This window comes from Euprymna scolopes, chromosome 35 (assembly GCF_053919585.1).
Source record: "Euprymna scolopes isolate OS-2025 chromosome 35, ASM5391958v1, whole genome shotgun sequence".
Lineage (NCBI taxonomy): Eukaryota > Metazoa > Mollusca > Cephalopoda > Sepiida > Sepiolidae > Euprymna > Euprymna scolopes.
This window is the reverse complement of record NC_136516.1, coordinates 80,643,106-80,664,470: the sequence shown is the minus strand read 5'-3', so window position 1 is coordinate 80,664,470 and position 21,365 is coordinate 80,643,106. Positions and strand designations below refer to the sequence as shown.

Here is a 21,365-nt window from a genome sequence, read left to right as displayed (position 1 = left end):
CTCTCGAGTATATATCCGACTCAGTTAGACACAGTTAATCAACCGATAATCACATCACTCTATATAAGAGCATATAAGATATCAACGGATACACACCCGAGAGTCTAAACAATGAAAAGAATATGCTGTTGTCACAGCCCTAATAATAACCAATCAGATCAGATCGGGAGGACATATAGAAAATTGCTAACATATTAAATAGATGATTTAATAAAAATACAGAAACTCACGAAATCAGAAAGTAGATCTTTAATGTTGTCCGTATTGGCAATCCTGTCAAATTCCATTGTAACTTGAATGCTGTCTGTGAAACAGAAAAATAATATGGAAGATCAAAAGGATAATAAAAAAATGCGTAATAAACAACTTCCACATTGATGTACACCAGGCAACATTTTGCTAAGTTCTTAGATAACATCTATACATCTGAACTATAGATAACATCTATACATCTGAACTATAGATAACATCTATACATCTGAACTATAGATAACATCTATACATCTGAACTTACTACTCATAATCGGCAAATGTTAAATATCGCGGCCAGAAAAAAATTTGTAGGCATGGGCCAGCATCAGTGGATTTTTATTTTTTTATTTTTTTTAATGGTCATAAAGAATGTTTTTTTTTTAATTTTTTTTAACCTATTTCAAACTGATATAAATAATTAAATTAAGACAAAAATCATTTTGGTATTTGTGCATTTGTGTTAACGTGCTATGTTTGTAATCGTATTTTCAAGTTAAATTCAATTTTCACAATATTTTTGTTTATCAAATTGTTAGGTGAAAGTACAGAATAGTTACAAAACACCCTTCCCTCCCCCATGCTAAGAATGGCTTTCTAAATAATAACATTATTTCAGCGCAGTAACATAGATACATAATTTCCATAATTTTTCTTTTATTTATTTATTTGTGGACTATTATCCTCATCTTTATAGTTGTTGTTTCATGACGTTTCGCCCAGAAAAAAAAAAACAAAAAAAAACCGAAACTATAAACAGGGAGACAAGAAGTTCATGAGTACCGACTATATTGCAAAACCGTTTTTTTTTTTTTCTGACATACATTCCTTCAGAAAGTTTCTTTACAAAAATATAAATATTTTCTGACAAGAAATTAAGAGAAAAGTGTAGCAGTCATAAAGACTTATTTTCTCTCACGAGTCAATGTCTCTGCTAGGTGATTCAGCCACACACTCACTAGTCAGCTTGCAGGGTATATCGATTCTATTTGTCCCCTGAGGAACTTCTACAGCCCCTTTTTTGGGAATCGCGGTTGATCAGCGGCGGCAGCCTTGGAAGTATCAAAGAAAGATATCCCTTCTTTCTCTTTCCCTCCTGTCCCTGTCCACTGGACGTTCCAGTATTAATGATTTTCACCTGAAGATAGCTGCTGGCAGACCAACCTTTGACTGCTCCCAAAATTTTTAACTTTTCATTTTCCTCACTCAAACAACAACCACCACCACCACCACCACCAACAACAACAACATTTCACTTCATTTTGAGGTCCATCGTCAGGCAGTCCCCAAGGCAGCTCTCAGGTATGCATTAGAGCATGCTTCATTTAAGGGACAGTCTGTGAGAATGTGTGCATTAATCTGTAAGTCAACACCACAGAAACAGCAAGCAACCCTGTACATTGCCCACTTGTGCATGGTTGAGCCGTGTTTTGGCAGCTTTTGCTTGGGTCTGGTTGAGAGTTACTCACTCTTTCTGGGGGGAGTTCAGAGCTTTCTAGGAGGTCTTCTTTTGGTGCCGGAAGAGCCTTGTTGTTGTTGTTGTTGTTTTGACTGATCTCTTCCACCAATGCAGGCAGAAGGATGCTGGTATTGTTCATCTGAGGCCTGTGATAGTGGCAAAGCTCTTACAGGATGGTAGTCACTGCAGCACCTCTTGATGTCCAAATAGGGGATGACAGTTGTCATGCTCTGCCTTCACTATCACCTCTCGGCAAATCTATGATGGAGCGATTCTGAACATTCTGTAAACAGATGTCAGGTTGGTCGATTTCAGATCCAAAATCTTGGACACTCTGCAACTTCCTTCCACATAAATAAATCCTTTTTTTTTTTTTTTTTCGTGCGACTTTTCCTTTACTATTAATATACAGGAAAGAAAAAGGAGTTGCAGTGTTTAATGAGACAAACAAAAATGAAATTAAAAAGACTCCCGGGTAACTCCGGTCACATACAGCAATTGTATGCTTTGTACTTACCAAAATAAGAATCTATGGTTGTGTCATCACCATTTTCAGATGTACCTCTGTAAGACAAAAGGAACAGAATTAAAAAAATAAATATCGAATTAAAATGTTGAGCATTTTTGAATTCAAGGGATGTAACTCTGGACCCTTCAAACCTTCTTAGCTTACTGGTTCTAACATGAAATAAATACTTGAAGTAATTGTGTTATTTACCCCTCGCTCTTTTGCATTGGTGGATTTCCCTGACATAAAAAAAACAAAACAAACAAGTTATACTTGAATTAATTGGATTATTCAGACTTTTGTCCACACATCGTTTCGGCTGATGTAGCATCCGACCTTCTTCAGGTGTATCTTGTTGAACTCAGGAATCTTTCTATCAAACTCGAGAATATAATCGAGCCAGAGATGTCTCGTGTCGCGGGGTTCGAATCGTTCGACTGGTAGTAATCGTGACACCCTGCACTGAAGAATCCCGAAAGGATGAAACACTAGTGTCTGTAGGTATTTAATTATTATAGTAAAAAAATAATTATATATATATATATATATATATATATATATATATATATATATATATATATATATTCTTTTTTCTTTTCTGGCATTATATCATGCATTTTTTCTTTCTAAGCAACGAATTTCTATTTTTCTGAGGAGTATATGCACAAAAAGAGTCAGTATTGGCATAATAATAGCCGATTGTTTCTGCATAAGGAAATGGATCTGTAAAAAATGTACCGAAATTTTAACGTGCTAGAGGAGCTGTTTTACATGAAAAATAAATATTTGGATCTTGGAATGTAGCTATACTGTTATTCTTATATATATCTATCTATATATCTATAAAAGTGAAAGTGTCTGTGTGTGTGTGCATTTCCCTACGCAATAACTCTGTAAATTTTAAGTCTACAGACTCGAAATTTGATATGCAGGGTACTGAGATTTGGGAAAATCGATGTGATCAGTTTTCGGCCAGAAATTTTACGATTAAGGGGTCAAAGTTCAATGATTTGACCTTTGAGAACTCTACCAAACTCCTCCGACAATTTGAGGTCTAAACACTTGAAATTTTAGATATAGGTTGCTTGGATATGGATCTAACTTAACTTGATTTGAGCCCAAAACAATAAATTTTAAGGGGTCATAATAGGGGTTAAAGTTAAAAAATTGACCACTTTTTTTTTACTCAACATACATCTCCAAATACCCGGGCACCCATGCTAGTATATATATATATATATATATATATATATATATATATATATATATATATATATATATATATATATATATATATATATTCTGTTTATTATACAAAGATTATTGTTTACATATGTGCATAAATGTTTCAATGGAATCCTAATTCAAGGAGAACACTTCATCAGACCAAAAAAAAGGAGCAATATGTTAAAGAGTCAAGATTACATTCGTTTATTTGGGTGTGGTATACCAGTTGTCTTCCATTGAACACTCTTTAATAATCACATAGGTTTCATTGGACTTACTTCTAGGAAACCAATCTATTCAACCATTATATACACACACACACACATATATATATATATAAAAGTGAAAGTGTCTGTCTGTTTGTCTGTGTACATTTCCCTACACAATAACTCTATCAACTTTCTTCCTACTACCACTTTTTGTTTTTTTTGCTCAACACACACCTCCAAACACCCGGGCAACGCCGGGCACCCAAAAATGAACGTGTCTGTGTGTCTGTCTGTGTGTCTGTGTACACTTTCCTTCGCAATAATTCTGTTAATTTTCTGTCTACACACTCGAAATTTAATATACAAGGTACTGAGATTTGGAAAAATCTATGTGATCGGTTTTCGTCCAGAAATTTGGCTGTTAAAGGGTCAAAATTCAACGATTTGACCTTTGAGAACTCTACCAAACTCCTCCGACAATTTGAGGTCTAAACACTTGAAATTTTAGATATAGATTCCTTGGACATGGATCTAACTTGATAACTTGATTTGAGCCTAAAACAATAAATTTTAAGGGGTCATAATAGGGGTCAAAGTTAAAAAATTTACCATTTTTTTCTTTTTTTTTGCTCAGCATAGACCTCAAAACACCCAGGCAACGCCGGGCTGAAATGCTAGTATATATATATATAAGTGAAAGTGTCTGTCTGTCTGTCTGTGTGTCTGTCTGTGTACATTTCGCTACACAATATCTCTGTCAATTTTCAGTCTACACACTCGAAATTGGATATACAGGGTACTGAGATGTGGGAAAATCGATGTGATCGGTTTTCGTCCAGAAATTTGGCTGTTAAAGGGTCAAAGTTCAACGATTTCACGTTTGAGAACTCTACTAAACTCCTCTGACAATTTTGGGTCTAAACACTTGAAATTTTAGATATAGGTTCAATGGACATGGATCTAACTTAATTACTTGATTTGAGCCCAAAACGATAAACGTTAAGTGGTTATAATAGGGGTTAAAATAAAAAAAAATAGACTGCCGCGGTCTCTACCAAATTACTCAGACAATTTCTGGTCTTAACACTTGAAATTTTACATAAAGGGTATTCAGAGATAGGGCAAGCTTTTTAATTGGTTTGGGTCGAAAATTTGAGCTACTAATATATAAATGTATGTATATATATTTGCATGTCTGCCTAAAACCTTTGACAGAGGCGACAAATTTTCACAAGGAGGGATTTTTTTTTATTCGTCACAAATGAGGCAGTAAAAAATAAGAAAATCTTCGCTGTTTTTACACGTAGAAACGTAACATTTTATTTTTTTTATTTTTTTCATTTTTGAACATTTTTTTTTAATCTTTCGATTTGCCTTTTCTGCTGTATTCTGTCTCAAAATTTTAATATAAAAATATGTTGACCCCCAATTTTTTAAGAATCTTTTTATAATTGTTAGGATCTTTTGGAATCTTTGTAAACTTTTGTAAACCAACACGTTCAAAAGAAATCATCTAAGAACTCAGATACGCAATTTAGCATGAGGCTTTATAATTTGTGCATTCATTCTTTTTGCATACTGTTATCCTCATCTTTGTTGTTGTTGTTGTTTCACCACGTTTCAGCCAACTCATCAACCAGATCAGAACACAAAATTGAATTTATTCGACCATATAATCCAACCTTGATTGCATTTCAAGGCCCATGGCATAGTGGATAGAGGCGTCGAGTCTCTACAGTTCCAGGTGAGCACTGTCTCAAGATAGCAGTTTCAATCCTACCCAAAGCAGGCCAGAGGATTAGTTGGCCGAAAACGTGGCAAGACAACTATGGAAGGCAGTAATTACTGGGGATAAGTTACAAGACTCAGCATCGCTATCTCGTCACTGTTTACCACCTGAAGAAGGCCAGAGAATGAGTTGGTCGAAACATGGTGAAACAACAACAAAAACTATGAACATAAGTATAACAGTCCGCAAAAAGAATGAATGCACAAATATATACGGAGTCGATCAGCACATCACCAAGAAATAATTTTAAATACCTCAGCGTAGAATGTTCGCTTGTAACAATGAAACTTTGAGTTGCTGCAATCGAAGATGGGTCCTGGTTTTCTCTGAAAAACAATAAAACAGAAAAATTATTCAAAATAAAATTATACTGTATATCACGAAAATATTTATTGGGTCTTTTGAACGTTCAATTTTTTTTAGATAGTCATTACATTTCTATGAAAGATTTTATCAGTCGGTCTGCCACACATAAGTAATAAGAGTTGAAAGTGGACCTTGAGTTTACTTTTGGCGGCCTCATAACTCTTGCTCCTCTAATTTTATCCTTTAGTCCTCACATTCTTTGAGCAAGGTTTCTGAGAAAAGTGGGGCGGGGGAGTGGAATTGCAGTTTTTTGGATTGAAATTTATCCAAAAATAAAATCTATAAAATCAAAAATAGGCGTAAGGCTCCCAAAATTCATACTAGAATTGTCTGCAAGACCCGTAAGTAGCAAGTTACATTTTTCCAAAGGTTGAAGGTTCATTTCAATTTGCTAACATATTTCTGTACACGTTATCCATCCATCCAAACAAAGATTTTATTCGTTATAAACCATCCTTGGTGTATGATTACTATTTCCTGTTAATTTCAGTTTTATGTTTACAGTAGTTTAAGAGTTTATCAGTTAAATATTTTTACACAGACACACATTTATACATGCGACTTTTAGTTTCGGAGGAGACAGAGTTTGAAAATATGGACACAGACAGACATATAGATTACTATATATTAGATTAGAATGGTTGGTAATGTGGAGATACATGCGTGAGTTCGATTTTTATGTAAAATACGAAAATTGAATGAAACTGAAACGAAATAAAAAAAAAATGAAAATGTGTAATTATTAAAAATTATTGATTTTTTTTCGAAATTGTCAGCCAGCTTCATGACAAATTGGAATATTATTTCTTCAGTTCACCTGAAATCGTTGTCATATACATTATTTACAAAATTGGTTGGATACATTTTCAGAGCCATTACTTGTTGCTTTCTATGAAGTATTCAAATTTAAGCGGTTGTTTCGTATTTACTTCACATAAACTTTTAGTTTGTGATACATGTGCTCGTTTCGTATTTCACAATATTGAAATTCCACGAGATGTTGTAGTGTGGGGTGCCAGTTATAGTCAGCTAATGTACTTCCTAACTTCCGGTGTATTACTACCAGAAGCGGTGACAATAAAATTTCCTTCACTTTCATTATTTTTTAGTATTTCTATTGTGAAGCAATAAAAAGGACATTTTTGAAAACTATACAATAAAATTTAACAAATTTATACCAATAAAAATAAGTCCTTATTTGCACTTTTAATAACAAAATTAAAAAAAATAAACGTTTGATTTTATTTGAAAGTTTATAACAAATATATGTTTACGAAATTATAAAAATAAATGCCTTTTCGAATTTTAGAAATACGTTTTTTATTTGAATTTATATAATAAATACATGTTTATGAAAGCATTTAAAATAAAATTATTGAATTTAAAATAATAAATGTAATTATTGAAATCAAAATAACAAAATCTTAAACATCATAAATACATAATATTCCCAAAATAGTTTAAAAAGATTTTAAAAATTGTTTTCAATAATTCTTAAAAAAAACAAACAAGTGAAGCATGCATAAAAAAAAGTTCAGCATTGCCCCTCTCCTGCCTCTTATTAAGTCCCAAAAGTCCCCAGGGGACATCAAATCCTGGTAAAAATGAACAAAACGGTGCAGTTTTAGGCCTTAACATATGTAAATTTGAGTTCTGCACCATGCAAAAAAAAAAAAAAAGAAAAAAATAGAAGGTGCACCATTCCTCGTAAAAGCTAATATGGGTTAGCCATCGTGAGGAGATCTTATTTGGACAGCGAATACTATGTGATTTTGAATATTTGGTCAGGGTTTGCTTCTATGGAAAAAGTATCCTCATGCCAGGTTGTTCTGACACACCCCTGTACAGAGATACCTTAGAGACTTGAGGAAAGCATCTAGTAGGCATTCCAGTTCTCTCCAGCATTATGCGTGATCATCTACCTGTGGTCCGGAATATATAAATGTTTATGCATACGCATGTGTAATATAGGACAATAAGAAATGAGACGGTTCTTTCACAACATGACGAATAACATTGTTGGTGGGGACATCAATAAAAGACACATACCTTTTTCCTTTTTTTTTTAACCACTTGCGACAGTTGCCACACTGTTGAAATTCCTTCTCCGAAAGCAAACACCAAGACATGAAGTTGGACACGCTTATAGTTGTCTACATTTTACTAAAATGCTTTCACGGGCATCCGATCTCTAACTCAGACCAGCTAACTGCTCTCCTGACCAAATGACTAAGGTATCTATATTACAATCGTTCCTTTGTTAGTTCCTGACGTAATCACTAAGCCACATTTATTGTTTATGTTCTGATAACGATTATCGTAACGTTTGATTATGCTAACATTCCAAAGTTATAATAAAATATTTAATATAAACATTTTATTATTCTAAAACACTTAATCCTTAGTGATAAAATACTTTTTGCTATTCAAACATTTTTCTGTTCAAAACCAGTTCTTTTTAATTATCAAAATATTTCTATTAACTGGTAATCGCCTATGATCAGGCTACAATATAACAAATTCGTTCTATGGAGAAAAAAAATCATGACTAAGAATTGTGGAAAACTATACAAAGGTGAAACGTTTCATCCATTGAAAGTATAGTTAAAAGAACATCGAAAAGCCATAGTACGTGGAGAGACTGAAAAGTCAGGTATAGCTGACCATATCTGGAAAGAAAAAGGAAACCATTACGGAACGAAGTAAAAAATTATAGACAGAGAGGAACGGTGAAGAGTAAGATGTCTGAAAAAAGCAGCACATATGTGTGCAGTCAGCACCAACCCTATTGAGGGTTAAACTGGCTTCCTCTGAAGGAGGAAGTTTCATGGGAGTATGAAATTCACAAGCGGTCCTCAGTCGCATGTATATCCCCGTTAGGGGAGATGACGGCGCTAGGTTTTTGCAACTTTTTTGCAGGGAGGTGTCGACGTCCTCCTACATACAGCACCTGAACTCCCCAAATTGGTCACCCATTTTAGTAATGACCAGGCTTAACGTTGCTTAACTTCGGTGATCTGACAGGAACTTGTGTGTCAACGTGATTATGCCGTATGCAGCACATATGCTGGGAAATAACCAACTATTAAGTAGGCCTAGTATAGAATTTAATACAATATGGGAACCAGTAATTATAAACAGTAGATAATATATACAAATAATAAGTAAAAAACATTAATCTATAATATAAAGCTGTGTGTGTGTGTGTGATCACGAATAGGCGCCTATATGGTTGACTATTTTAAAAAAAACTGATTCCATATAATGATAGAAGATGTATCGAGACACAGGAATGGGTATGTTTGATCTGGTAGGACGGTGGTTCATTAAAACTGTGGGGTCTGCATTCGCACCTGGTCTACAAAGTATGGAAATAAAAAATTCAAAAATATAAAAAAAACAACATTTACAAGTGTTTTTGATATAGATGTACATAAGAATACTTTGATAAGTATGTTTTAACTTAAATAGGGATGGTATAATAAAATTGTGGGGTCTGCGTTCGCACCTAGCCTCCATAGAATGGAAATAGGCACAAACTTTAATAAAGACTTTTCATATCTATCTGCGTAAGTATACTTTGATAATTATGTTTCAGGTTGAAGAAATATGGTATAATAAAATTATGGGGTGTTCGTTCGCACCTGACCTCCATAGAATGGAAATATGTCACAAAGTTTAACAAGTTTTTTTTTAATATAGATCCACAGAATATTGTGATAAGTGTTTCAGTGTGAACAGGTATGGTATAATAAATTATGGAGTTTATCTATTTTATTTTTACTTTCATCATATTTTGCTTTGGTTTTGATACCCTCAAATTCGAAGCTATCTCTTTACAACCCTTCCTTTTCATAACCTATCATACTTTCATAAATCAGAGTCCATTTTCTGTAGGCTTTTTTTGAACCCAGTCAACGACGAGTACTTTTGCTAGTATATGCATATAGATATATGTTAATATATAGTAATAATTGATAATAAATAGTAATATTTACAACTAGAAATAAAAATAGGTGTAAGGCTCCTAAAATTTATACTAGAACTGTCCGCAAGGACCCGTGGCGCAGTGGTTAGAGTACTTGGCAAAATCAATTGTAAAAAGTGATATTTTCTTGAAGGTTGAATTCTCAGTGTGGGCGACAGAAAAATACAATGCAATTGCGAATTACTTAGGACCTCTATTCAGTCATGGCTGACAGAACAAGAGCAAGCTACTCCCGTAAAGTAAATAAAGAGGTCTGCTCGAAATTCTGCCCAAATTCTCGAGTTTAACAGAGACATTCCTTAGTTCGACAAGATATACCTGAAGAAGGTCAGAGGTTATATCGACCGAAACGTTGTGAAAAATCACACTCAAGATGATACCAATAGTCTGATAAATCCAAATAATACACATTTTTTTCTTTCTTAAAAATATAAAATTTTTTTTTAGCTTTCAGTCATTTGTTTCGATATGAAGTAAAGTAAATTTCGATGGTACTTCAATAAAAAAAACAAAAAAACTTCAATTTTGAATAATAATTAGACAAGAAATTGTTTTATTTAATAAAATAACAGTTTTAGGGAGTTGAGTTAGTGCTTTTCGGGCACTCCCTAATAAAATAAATTATTCAACACAAGCTACTGAATAAACGAACAAACAACTTCGTAAAACTTAACAAAGAAAAGGTTTATTGAAGCGAGTCAGGGTAAGATGCCAAAAAGATATAACTCGGATAAAACTTGTCTGCCTTTGCCTGGTAGTTATTCCCAAGTGGGAATCGTCGATACCGGTGTAGGCAGAGAGGGAGAGTGAGGAAACAGGTCCACTCTCTTTGGCGTCTGGCTGGAAAAGGAAAGAGTTTTTCTCATCCGGAACGGAAGCAGTTAGAGTTCCTTAGGAGGTAAGGAAGGTCCCTGCGCTATGCCTATTATTGGTCAGTATGTGCCATATCGCACAATCAGGGGAGGCACTGACGCACAAGAAAAAGAGTTCTATTTGTTTCTGCTACACAGTTTTCTTTTGAATAAAATATTTTAAAAAATTACACAACACTTTCATTTTTTTAAAAATTTCGTTTCACTTAAAATCAGTTTCCATTTTTACATAAAACTCGAACTCACACAAACATTTTGTTTCTAGGCCGCTGTGTCTGAACATTACCAACGGACGCATTTTCTTGTCTGCATTATTAGTTGATAACAAATTCCGACACGTACCTGCATATCTTTTGTCCATTTTCTTCAAAACAGTTTGTGGCTGGACAAGGACAACCGATCATCACTGAAAAAATTAAAACCACAACTCATATTTTATATGTAAAATAAGTACGTATCTACCCGGCATTGTCCGGGAACAAAAGAAAAATGACTAATATGTTTATGAAGAAACAGAATTTGATAACATTAATTTCGGAATCAAACTATTTCATAAAACGGGGATTTTTATTGTTCTAAGGGAGGTAACTCTATTTTACTAAAGTAGTTAAAAAAGGTTATTATAACGAAGATTCGAACATTTTAATATTAAATTTCAAATAAAACCAATAGTATCTTCTGAATTTTTATATCGCAATAATGAACATATCCAAAAAATTACGAAAAACGATAAGATAGAAAATTAATTATTAATGAAAACAGTTTTCGAAGACAATTAGCGAAAATTGTTTTGCTAATTGGCCAAAGATTTTCAGAAAAGATTGACCTCCCTTTTGTTGCAATTAGAACTCTCCGATTTCTTTTCTGTTCGTTTTCTTTCTTTCTTTTTTTTTTCGCACCTCTCAATTTTCGTTGTCTTCGAAAACTATTTGGGTTTTGCACCTCCCCACAAAAAACAAAATAATAAAAAACAAACAAACAGACAAAAAACAAAAAAACAAAACAAAAACAAAACAAAAACACGGAGAGTTCTTATTGTGAAAATAGGGAGGTAAATCTTTTCTGAAAACTGAAAATGTTTGGCCAATTTAGCAAACCTTAAGTTTCGCTAATTGTTTTCGAAAACTTGTCATTAATAATTAATTTTCCCCTTATCGTTTTTCGTAATTTTTGGATATGTTAATTCCTGTGCCATGAAAATTCAGTAGATACCATTAGTTACACTTGAAATTCAATATTTCGCTACAATAACGAAGAAGAACCGTTAGAAAAATATTTTATTATTATTATTATTATTATTTTTTTTTTTACAATTACTCAAATGTTTTGTTTCAGGAAAAGGTGCTTCTTAAGACGGAGTCGACAGATCGATTTTTAAACATATCGTTTTTAAGCAAAAACAAAATTACGTACTTAATTGGCATGTCGAAAATTCATCAAGTAGAACAACTGCTTCTTCTGTGTTTTAGTAAAAAAAAAAAGTCTATCGCTCGACAAATATTACACGCGATGACACAAGTAATCTAAACTATTGGTACTCATGCAGAGAGTGTGATCCGTGCTGAAATAATAAGGTTATTATTTAAAAAGCCATTCTTAACATGAGGAGGGGAGGGTGTTTTGTACCTATTATGTACTTTAACTTTACAATTGAATAAAAAAACATATAATAAAACTTTAATTAAACGTGGAAATACGATTAAATAATAGCGTGGATCACTCTCTGCGTTAGCATCCAAATATTCTTTTCGGAGTTAAATCCCCTGTGTGTAGACGTATAGTGTGTCCTTTAAAATGTCTAAGGAAAATGCGATTTTACCCAATTTTCTGTAAAATTACTTTTAACTAGAAATAAAGGTATTTTTATTTTTTATTTTTTATTTTTTACATAAGGTCCACCTCCACAATTTTCTTTAAAATAACGACTTATACAGGTTACGACTATGCTAGAATAAGAAAATCTCATTTAAATTTTGCAGAAACAAGTAGTTTTCGAGATATAAAGACCTGTATTACGCACTGTAATTTACTGGCGGCCATGTTTGCATATAAAACAAAGTTTTTTTTTGTTTTTTTTTAAAGTAGATAAATATTTGTCATTGATTAATCGAAAAGAACTTGTTTATTATTGGTTATCGAAAAATCAACAACTTTTGGATTTGTATTACTGTACACATGATTCAAAAAAGTTGTCGAAAACAAATATATAACAAATAAATGTTATCAAAGGCAAGATAAGTTATTTTTTACCCAACTGGATATATTTTTAGTGTTTTTTTTTTAATGTAACATGTTTATTCAGCTCGAATAACAGTGTTTACCGACGTATTGGTAAATTAAAAATGGCGCCGACTCTCTCTTTGACACGGTAAGTCTGGGAAAAGGAGTTAAAAGTAAAAAACTAGACAAAATACTGTTAAAAACCCACCGAATATATGTCAGCCTATGTCGCGGTAACATATTGAGCGAGTTTTAACTTTCGGTACTTGTGCATTTAACAAACCAGACGTAACTCAGCATTTGCTCGGCTTTGTCCGGCGCATGACGTCAACAGCCGGATAAAACCGAGCGTTGCCGATAAAATAAAAACAACGCTACAACAAAATAACTACAATGAAATTGTAAAATGTAGAAACATAAAAAAAATTAAATAAGTAAAAAGCAAAAACCATTTTTTTTTTTTATTATTGTTTGGAATTGTTTTCTGTTTTCAAAATAAATATAAAACATTTTTTTTTCTGAACTTTTTTCAATTTTTAACGTAAAAAAACATTGTCTGTCTTAAACACGTAAAAGTTTTTTTTTTTTTTTTAACTCCTTATGTCAAATAAATGGAAAAGCCTAAAAAAGCGGGGAGCAATAAAAAGCATTGGGGGGGGGGGACAGGAACAAGGGTTATTTGTACATTTTTTTCGCCAGAAACAAGGATTTCTTTATTTATTAGTGGAAGGAGGATTTCGGCGTTCCTATTTGGTACAGTGACCAAGAAACCCTCCTTTTCGTCGGGCTCGTATCCACCGAAGACCCAGACCGGTGTCACAAGTCTGCCGGCGGTTAAAAACGGACTCGTCGATTTCTAACGTATGGCCTGGGCCTCCAATCTGCCGGGGATTCCTCAGAAAATAATCCCTACATATATCACGCAGGAAAATTTTCCAATCCACGATTGTGTGGCGAGAACGTAACCCACATTCGCGATGGAGATTTTTTGTAGATGCCATCTCGAACGCCCATAAGTATATTATTTTTATTATACATGCGATGGTTAGTCGGGATTTTGAGGAGAAGGTCCATCGACGACATGTTACACTTCTACACCTCCAACCGTAACCGTCGGAAAGGCTTGTTCTCTTTGCAAAGTACACAATCCTGGCCAAAATGTAAACACCTTTTCTCTTCTGCCAACAATTTCCGTTGCTGACAAAAGTTTAGTGCAGCCTCTGGGGTCTGGAGCTGGTCCGCAAGGTTTGTAATATTCATTATTTCGTCAGTTATCTTTTTAAAACATTTTTTTTAACTCTCTTCAAATAAGCGTTTCTTGAGTTGTGACACTCTTCCAATTGATAGCGAAATTCTCGTCTGCTTAATCGGCAACGCTCGGTTATATCCGGCTGTTGACGTCATGCGTCGGACAAAGCCGAGCAAATGCTGAGTTACGTCTGGTTCGTTAAATGCACAAGTACCTAACTTTCCAATACATCAGTAAGCTATGGTTTTCGAGCTGAATGAACATGTTACTTACATTAAATAAAAACACTAAAAACATATACAGTTAAGTAGAAAAGTAACTTATCTTGCTTTGATAACATTTATTTGTTATATATTTGTTTTTTCACAACTTTTCGAATCTATGTGTACAGTAATACAAACCCCAACTTTTTAATTGGCTAATAATGAAGTTCATATCTTGTCGCTATCGGCTACATGGCCTTCGGGACAGGATCAAGGTGTGGTGTCTGTTCTTCAGATGCTGCTGCAGTGCTGCACTTCTGTTTCTTGTTCTCTTTCGGTGGAGGAGAAATCCTTCACGACTGAGACAATTTTTATTTTTGTACCTTTTCTCCACGTTAAAAAACGACCCTGGTGTCTAACTCTGTCCCGTGGGGAGGCATAGTAAATAGGTACATAACTAGCGTTCCAAATCATTTATTTCAAAATATGTTTCCTCTTTGTCTTAGTCAATGAGAGTTATCTCCCTTGGATAATACGCCTGTAAAACAACAGCGCCATCATTTTTTTCTAACAATTCTTAGTAAATTAGAGTTACCTTTCTTAGAAGAATAGGTTAAACTTACGAATAACCAAGTATTGATTATTATTTGCAGAATAGCGACCACGCTACCGACGATATATATTTCAGACAGGTTACGTCAACTGTTAGAAAGTACAGAATAGTAAAAAAAAAAAAAAAAAAACCCTCTCCTTACGATAAAAATGGCTTCTTATTTTTTTTTATTTTAAATAACGTTAGTTCAGTACGGTCCGTAAACTACACAAGTACTTTTTTATCATTTAAATTACCAGTAAATTTTTACTTAGTTTCCACCTGAACATTTTCCTTTAAAATAACGACTTGTGAGGGTTTTTGGTGATACTGAAAACGGATATCGCATTTAAATTTTACGCAAATAGGTTGTTCTCCGAATATTATGTAATTATTTATGTTATAAGTCGTGGCCATTGTTGTACGTGCAAACGCAACCTATTTTTGTCGGTCGAAACCAAGTAAAAATTTACCAAATTACCATATAATGACTTTTTTTTTTAATCATAATTATGTTTTTTTTAATGTTTTAATTGTTTGTTGGTGTTTCTGTAAAAAAACAAAAAAACTAAAAAAACAAAACAATAAAAAACAAAGCAAATAACAACTACAACAGATACATCTTGGTTTCAGAAGGAGTGCTATGACTTTTTACCCTTTTCTCACTGCCCCCCCGTTCTCCATCTAACTGAACCCGCTGCACTACTTTGTTTGATCATACATCGAGAACATCACCAACATGACTTCTCACAACACCAAAGCCGGCATGATCACCGCCATCTGCCGAGTATTCGCCGAGCTCCTGCTGGTGCTTGTGAAAAATGCATGCTCCTAGTTCTGGACCCGTATCGAGGCGGTGATTGAGGCTGAAGACGACTATATTGAATAGATTTCAGCTCTACTACATAATCAAGTTATATGAATTGATTTTTTTCAATAAAAGTTTTAAAATAAAGCTGTAGTATTTTTTTTCTTCAAAACGACAAATTTATCGTTCCACGCTGTATTGACGTCAGTGAGTAATAAATCTCCGAGCAGACGAGTTCCTACATTTTTTTGCTTGTATTTCAGACTTTTAAATTGAAGATCAAATGGAGTACTACCGGTATCTGATTTTTTTTTTTTTTTTTTACTACAGAAAACGAAAAAAATAAAAAGCAGATAGCTACATAAAGATATGTAGATAGTGAGAATGCTGTTATAGATTGGATGTGATAGAAATGGTTTGCTCGATTAAAAAAAAAGAAAAAAAAATTCAGTGAGAAATGCTCTTTACCCTGGTCCGCCAAAGATGTGATCATATGAAAGTCGTAGCTAAACAAGATTGCTGTTTGACAACCAGACAAATCGCAAACATTCTCAAGATTTCCAAAACTAGCATGGAAAATGAATTACATAAATTAGGTTTCTTAACTTGACGTTTGGTTCCTTCTTCCTGACCCCCCCCCTCCCAAAAAAAAACGAACAAACTTTTTAACCAACCCAATACTTGTTTCCACTGGATCTGATGCTGTAGTCCTCACGGAAGTAATCTATTAACACTGTGTTCAGCTGATGGAAAGATCTTGGAAAGAAACTCTGTTCATGGAAATTCCATTTGTTGTTAGGCACACAGAGAAAGTATTTTGCATTTGTACCAGAAAGATGAGTTCTTGTGAATGTTTTCTTTTGCATTGAAAGCGATGTTTAATTTCAGAAGAGTTTCTGATAGGTAACTATTCTGTACAAATTCTTGAAATGAAGAGTTTTCGGTGGATAGTTTTTCTGTATAAGTCCTGAACTTTAAAATTTTGCAGGCAAAGAGCAAAAGATCTTTCTCGTGTTGACACGAGAAAATTATGTGCGGGAATGCTAAAAGATTCAATATTTTTATGGAGCAATTCCGGTTTCTGATTGGTTGCTAGCAGAACGTGGCTCCATTTGATTGGTTAGTTCCTATCGCCAGTGTCTATTAGTAGAACCTTCTAACTTTCTTCAATCATACCCCCATTATACTCCGGTATGATGGGATGTGTCTCCTAGCGGCTTCGGTTGCAGGGAGACAGGGTAGTCGTACTCGTCAAGGATCCATTCTTGACACTCAGCCTGACAGGTGAGAGGCCAGGTACACCGCTTGAGTACTACCTAGGAGGTCCACCCTCTCAGGCGTTGCCACCGGGCTTTCCGGTGGGGCAAGGTAATTGCTTGTCGCCTGAGTCGCCCCTATCGAGGAATGCCGACGGGAGTGCCCAGGCGATTTTTGTTGAGGTGAGAGCATCCCTTCTTTAGGGGAGCTCGCCTGTTCTCCACCTTCCGGCCTTGTGCCACATTTTGCTGTGGTGGGCAGCAAATAAATAACTACCCCATTATACTCCGACTATGATGGGATGTCTCTCTTAGCGGCTTTGGCTGCAGGGAGACAGGGTAGAGTACTCATCAAGGATTCGTTCTTGACACTCAGTGAGGGGCTGGGAACCGGCCCAGCACCTGTCAGACTGAGGTACACCGCCTGGGTAATTCCCAGGAGGTCCACCTTCCCAGGCCTTGCCACCGAGCTTTCCGGTGGGACAAGCTTATTGCTTGTTGCCTGAGGCGCCCCTACCGGGAAATACCGACGGGGTTACTCAGGCAATTTTTGCAATTGCAGGAGTGCCCCTCCTTTAGAGGAGCCTGCTTTAGATCCCTACTTTCCCGGCCTTGTGCCAAATATTGTTGATGTGGGCAGCAATTTAAATAACTACCCCATTATAAATATAAAAATATTACAACAATAAGAAACCATTCCCATTTGTCTGCAAATTTGAAAAATAAATAATGCAGTTAAAAAAAAAAGAACTAACCTTCATCATTATTGTTGTTGATATATATTGGTCCAGTGCTGAGGAAATAAATGTGATTTCCGACCGAAAATTTCCCGATTCTGTAAATTTTCTCCAATGTTTTGCGGACAGCTACAAAGTGGTTGTCTCTGATTTCAGAGTGAAAATATAAACGGTGTCGAACGAGCATAGTTTCTTCACGACTGAAAAACGAATAAAATTTTTTTTTCTTAAATGTTTAATTACAACATTATTGCACAGTTTATAATACTACAAAAATCCTGTGGAGTTTGTTTGTTTGTCTCCCTGCACACTAAATGACATAAAAAACATCACTAAAGTAAGTTGTCATCCATTAAAAAAGAGATGAGGGATAACCGGGCACATTGGATGACGTCACTGCACAGTTTATAATACTATGAAAATTCTGTGGATTTTTGCTTGTTTGTTTGTCTCCTTGCTCACTAAATGGCATCAAAATGATGACGTCACTAGAGAAAGATGTCATCCATTGACAAAGGCTTCCTTTCTAGGGCAATTGCTCTTGACATATCAAAGGCCTTCGACAAGGTATGGCATAAGGGTCTACTTCACAAGATTTCCAGCTACGGTATAACTGGAAATGTTTTCTCAATCATTAAATCATTCCTCTCCGATAGGCTCATAAGAGTAGTGGTCGATGGACAAAAATCAGAGGCCTGCAGTATTAATGCTGGAGTCCCTCAAGGATCAATCCTGGGCCCAACTCTCTTCCTGATCTACATCAATGACTTCCCTAAACACATACTTAAATCATTCGTTGACATCTATGCTGATGACACGACCATCTACGGCAACACATCAAAGGCTGTAAATGACAAAGTTCTCTCTGATTCTCTCTCCTCTGATCACGAGCGCGTGGTTCAGTGGGGGAAGTCGTGGCTGGTTACCTTTAATGGATCTAAAACCAAACTCCTATCTTTACATCATCGACGCTCTAATCCCCATCTGGCATCAATTGAAATGGATGGCTCTCGTCTGGGAGAAGCCCCGTGTTTTGACAAGCTTCTGGGTTTGACCTTTACTCCTGATCTGAAATGGCACACGTACATCAAGTCTGTTGCCAAGGTCGCTGGAAAGATGGTGGGATCCTTCTACCGCTCCAGAAGATATCTCACTACTGATGCAATTCTCTATCTATATAAAAGCCAAGTACGTCCAAGGATGGAATACTGCTGCCATATCTGGGCAGGAGCTGCTAAAAACAGCCTATCCTGCCTTGACAGAGTACAAAATAGATTTCGTGGCTTAGTGAGGGATGCCCTTTTCTCTATTCTGCAAACTCTCTCCCACAGAAGAGACGTTGCGAGCCTATCCTTGTTTTATCGTTATTTCCATGGCAGATGCTCGTCTGAACTCCAATTTCTGGTCCCCCCTCGCCAATCTTTCATGAAAAACACCTGTCTAGCTGAATCCACTGTAAAAAATGTCCCCCACTCTTTATATGTGCCTAAATCAAAACGCGGATTCCATGAACAAAGCTTCTTTCTTAGAACTGCACGCCTGTGGAACTCTGTTCCGTCTGCCTGCTTCCCACCTGACTACAACTTGGATGTCTTCAAGTCCAATGTTAACAAATTCCTAATGAACCGCCCCCTTAAGTAAACACTTCATCAAATCTCCACACTAACGTACTGTACTTGCAATAACCCTTATCCCTGAGTGGCTTCCGGGCCTTGATAAGTGGTGACCCCCGTGTAAAAAAAAAAAATCCATTAAAACAGAGATATGGGATAACCGAGAACCTTGGATGATGTCAGAAAAAATTGTCATCAATCAAAATAGAAAGAGAGAAGGAGATAAAGCAGAGCAACAAGCAAAAAAGTTTCTTTTTCAACGTTTTTCACTAAAATAATCCCCTTTTTTCCTCTGTTAGGAAAATATTTTGACCACGGCAGAAAATTCTGAGACTTTTTTTCTCCTTAAAAACAAATAACATAGAACAACATGTTTCATACCGGAGAAATTATGGAATCTATTTTATCATTAAAAGCATTTGTACTTCAAGAGAAAAAAAATGATGAAGCATTTTTTTTCTCTTGAAGTACAGGGTGGAATGATAAAGTTGTCGCCCTAATAAAAAACAATATAGATTTATTTAAAAAAAACTTTTATTGAAAAAATCAATTCAGGTAAAATCCTGTTTTATAAGTAAGCCTAATTTGTAGGCTTTAATAAATGTTCTATACATTGTAGAGGAGAAAACAGGATGATATGCTTGTGTGATAGACGATCCCGTCCCCATGTGTAGGTTTGATGAATTGAATGGTAGAAGGATCGAAAAGCAAAAATTCGCATAATGATGACGGAAACACACCGGTATATATCAGTGAAAGAATGCAGATTTATTTACATGAGAAATATTAAAAATATAGACAGAAAGAATAAGAGTTCGTTGAGAATAAGAGTTTGTTACTTGTGATTGATAGCTGCGAGAGGTTGACGGCTCGTCAGGAGCACTGATGGTGGCATCGGCCACGAACAGGAGCGACTTTTCATTACATGTTGCCTGCTAGAGAGTTCAGTGGAAAAGAGGAAGAAATATGACTGTGTCGCTCTTCGGTTATCAGAGTTAAAGGGCGACAATCGAGTTAGCCTGGGAATTTCCATTCCCATAATAAACTCATAGCACTTGTGCCCCCTCGATGTGTTGCATAGCTGACAATGTTTGAAAATATCGGATCCGGGCAAAACCAGATGTAAATTGGATTGCTGGCAATGACGTCAACTCTACATTCTGATCAAAGAATCGATATCATGAAACTATGATAAAAAATATTTTAACTGGATTGGAATTGCTAAAAGTGTTTCAAATCGAAGGCCAGAATAAGTGAACAATTAGATTCCGATCAAGGAATGTGGGGGTGATGTAAATATAAGTCAAGTCAAAACAAAGGTAGTCAATCAAACAGAAGAGAGAGAAGAGTCGCCACACATCCAAACTTTCTCGCTTGTCATATAATCAGTGTAATGTAAATAAAACTTTGTTGATTTAACAACTTATTGTATGATTACAAAAATCATGGTCATCAGAGTGTATATACTATGGTACGCATTTTGTAAAAGTGCAAACCATAAAATATATCGACGGCAATATTACAGACGTACATATTCCCTATTAAACTGACAAGAAGCAAAATCCCACCTCTTCACTGTCGAGGTCCCTAGATACCGAAAAGCTTTCTGCTCTATTATTTTCACCTTTTGGACTATTAGGTTTTGGAAATCCCTCCCTGTTTCTCGCTTCCCTGACTCTACTAACCTGCAGAAGTTTAAATATAATGTGAATAGACATCTTGCTGTTCAACTCCCTACAGTCTTCTGTTAGATACAATCCCAAACAGTCCAAGTGGCAATATGCTGTATTTGGGTGAAAAAGAGGGATAAAATAAAGAAAATAACAAGTGAAGTATGCATGGTCCCCTGTGAGTGCACAGTAAACGAGGTTTAAAAAAAAATGACCAAGTTCAGCATTTGCCCCCCCCCCCATTTAGCCCCCAAAATCCCCAGGGGACGTCAAATCCTGGTGAAAATGAATAAACGGTGCCTTAACATATGTAAATTTGAGTTCTGCAAATACTAGAAATGACTGAGTCC

The 21,365-nt window shown here is 35.3% G+C and overlaps 1 protein-coding gene across 1 annotated transcript in view; it reads right to left on the bottom strand.

Moving 5' to 3' along the window:
- Nucleotides 1-21,365, bottom strand: part of LOC145259960 (uncharacterized) — a 358,155-nt gene that overhangs the window by 39,087 nt on the left and 297,703 nt on the right. Inside the window, exons 30-34 of the mRNA XM_080117937.1 lie at nt 17,751-17,932; nt 11,010-11,073; nt 5,696-5,767; nt 2,226-2,272; nt 231-304 (exon numbers count right to left, since the gene is read on the bottom strand). Of these exons, the coding sequence (XP_079974063.1) occupies nt 231-304; nt 2,226-2,272; nt 5,696-5,767; nt 11,010-11,073; nt 17,751-17,932 (439 nt within the window). The remainder of the gene's footprint in view (nt 1-230; nt 305-2,225; nt 2,273-5,695; nt 5,768-11,009; nt 11,074-17,750; nt 17,933-21,365) is intronic.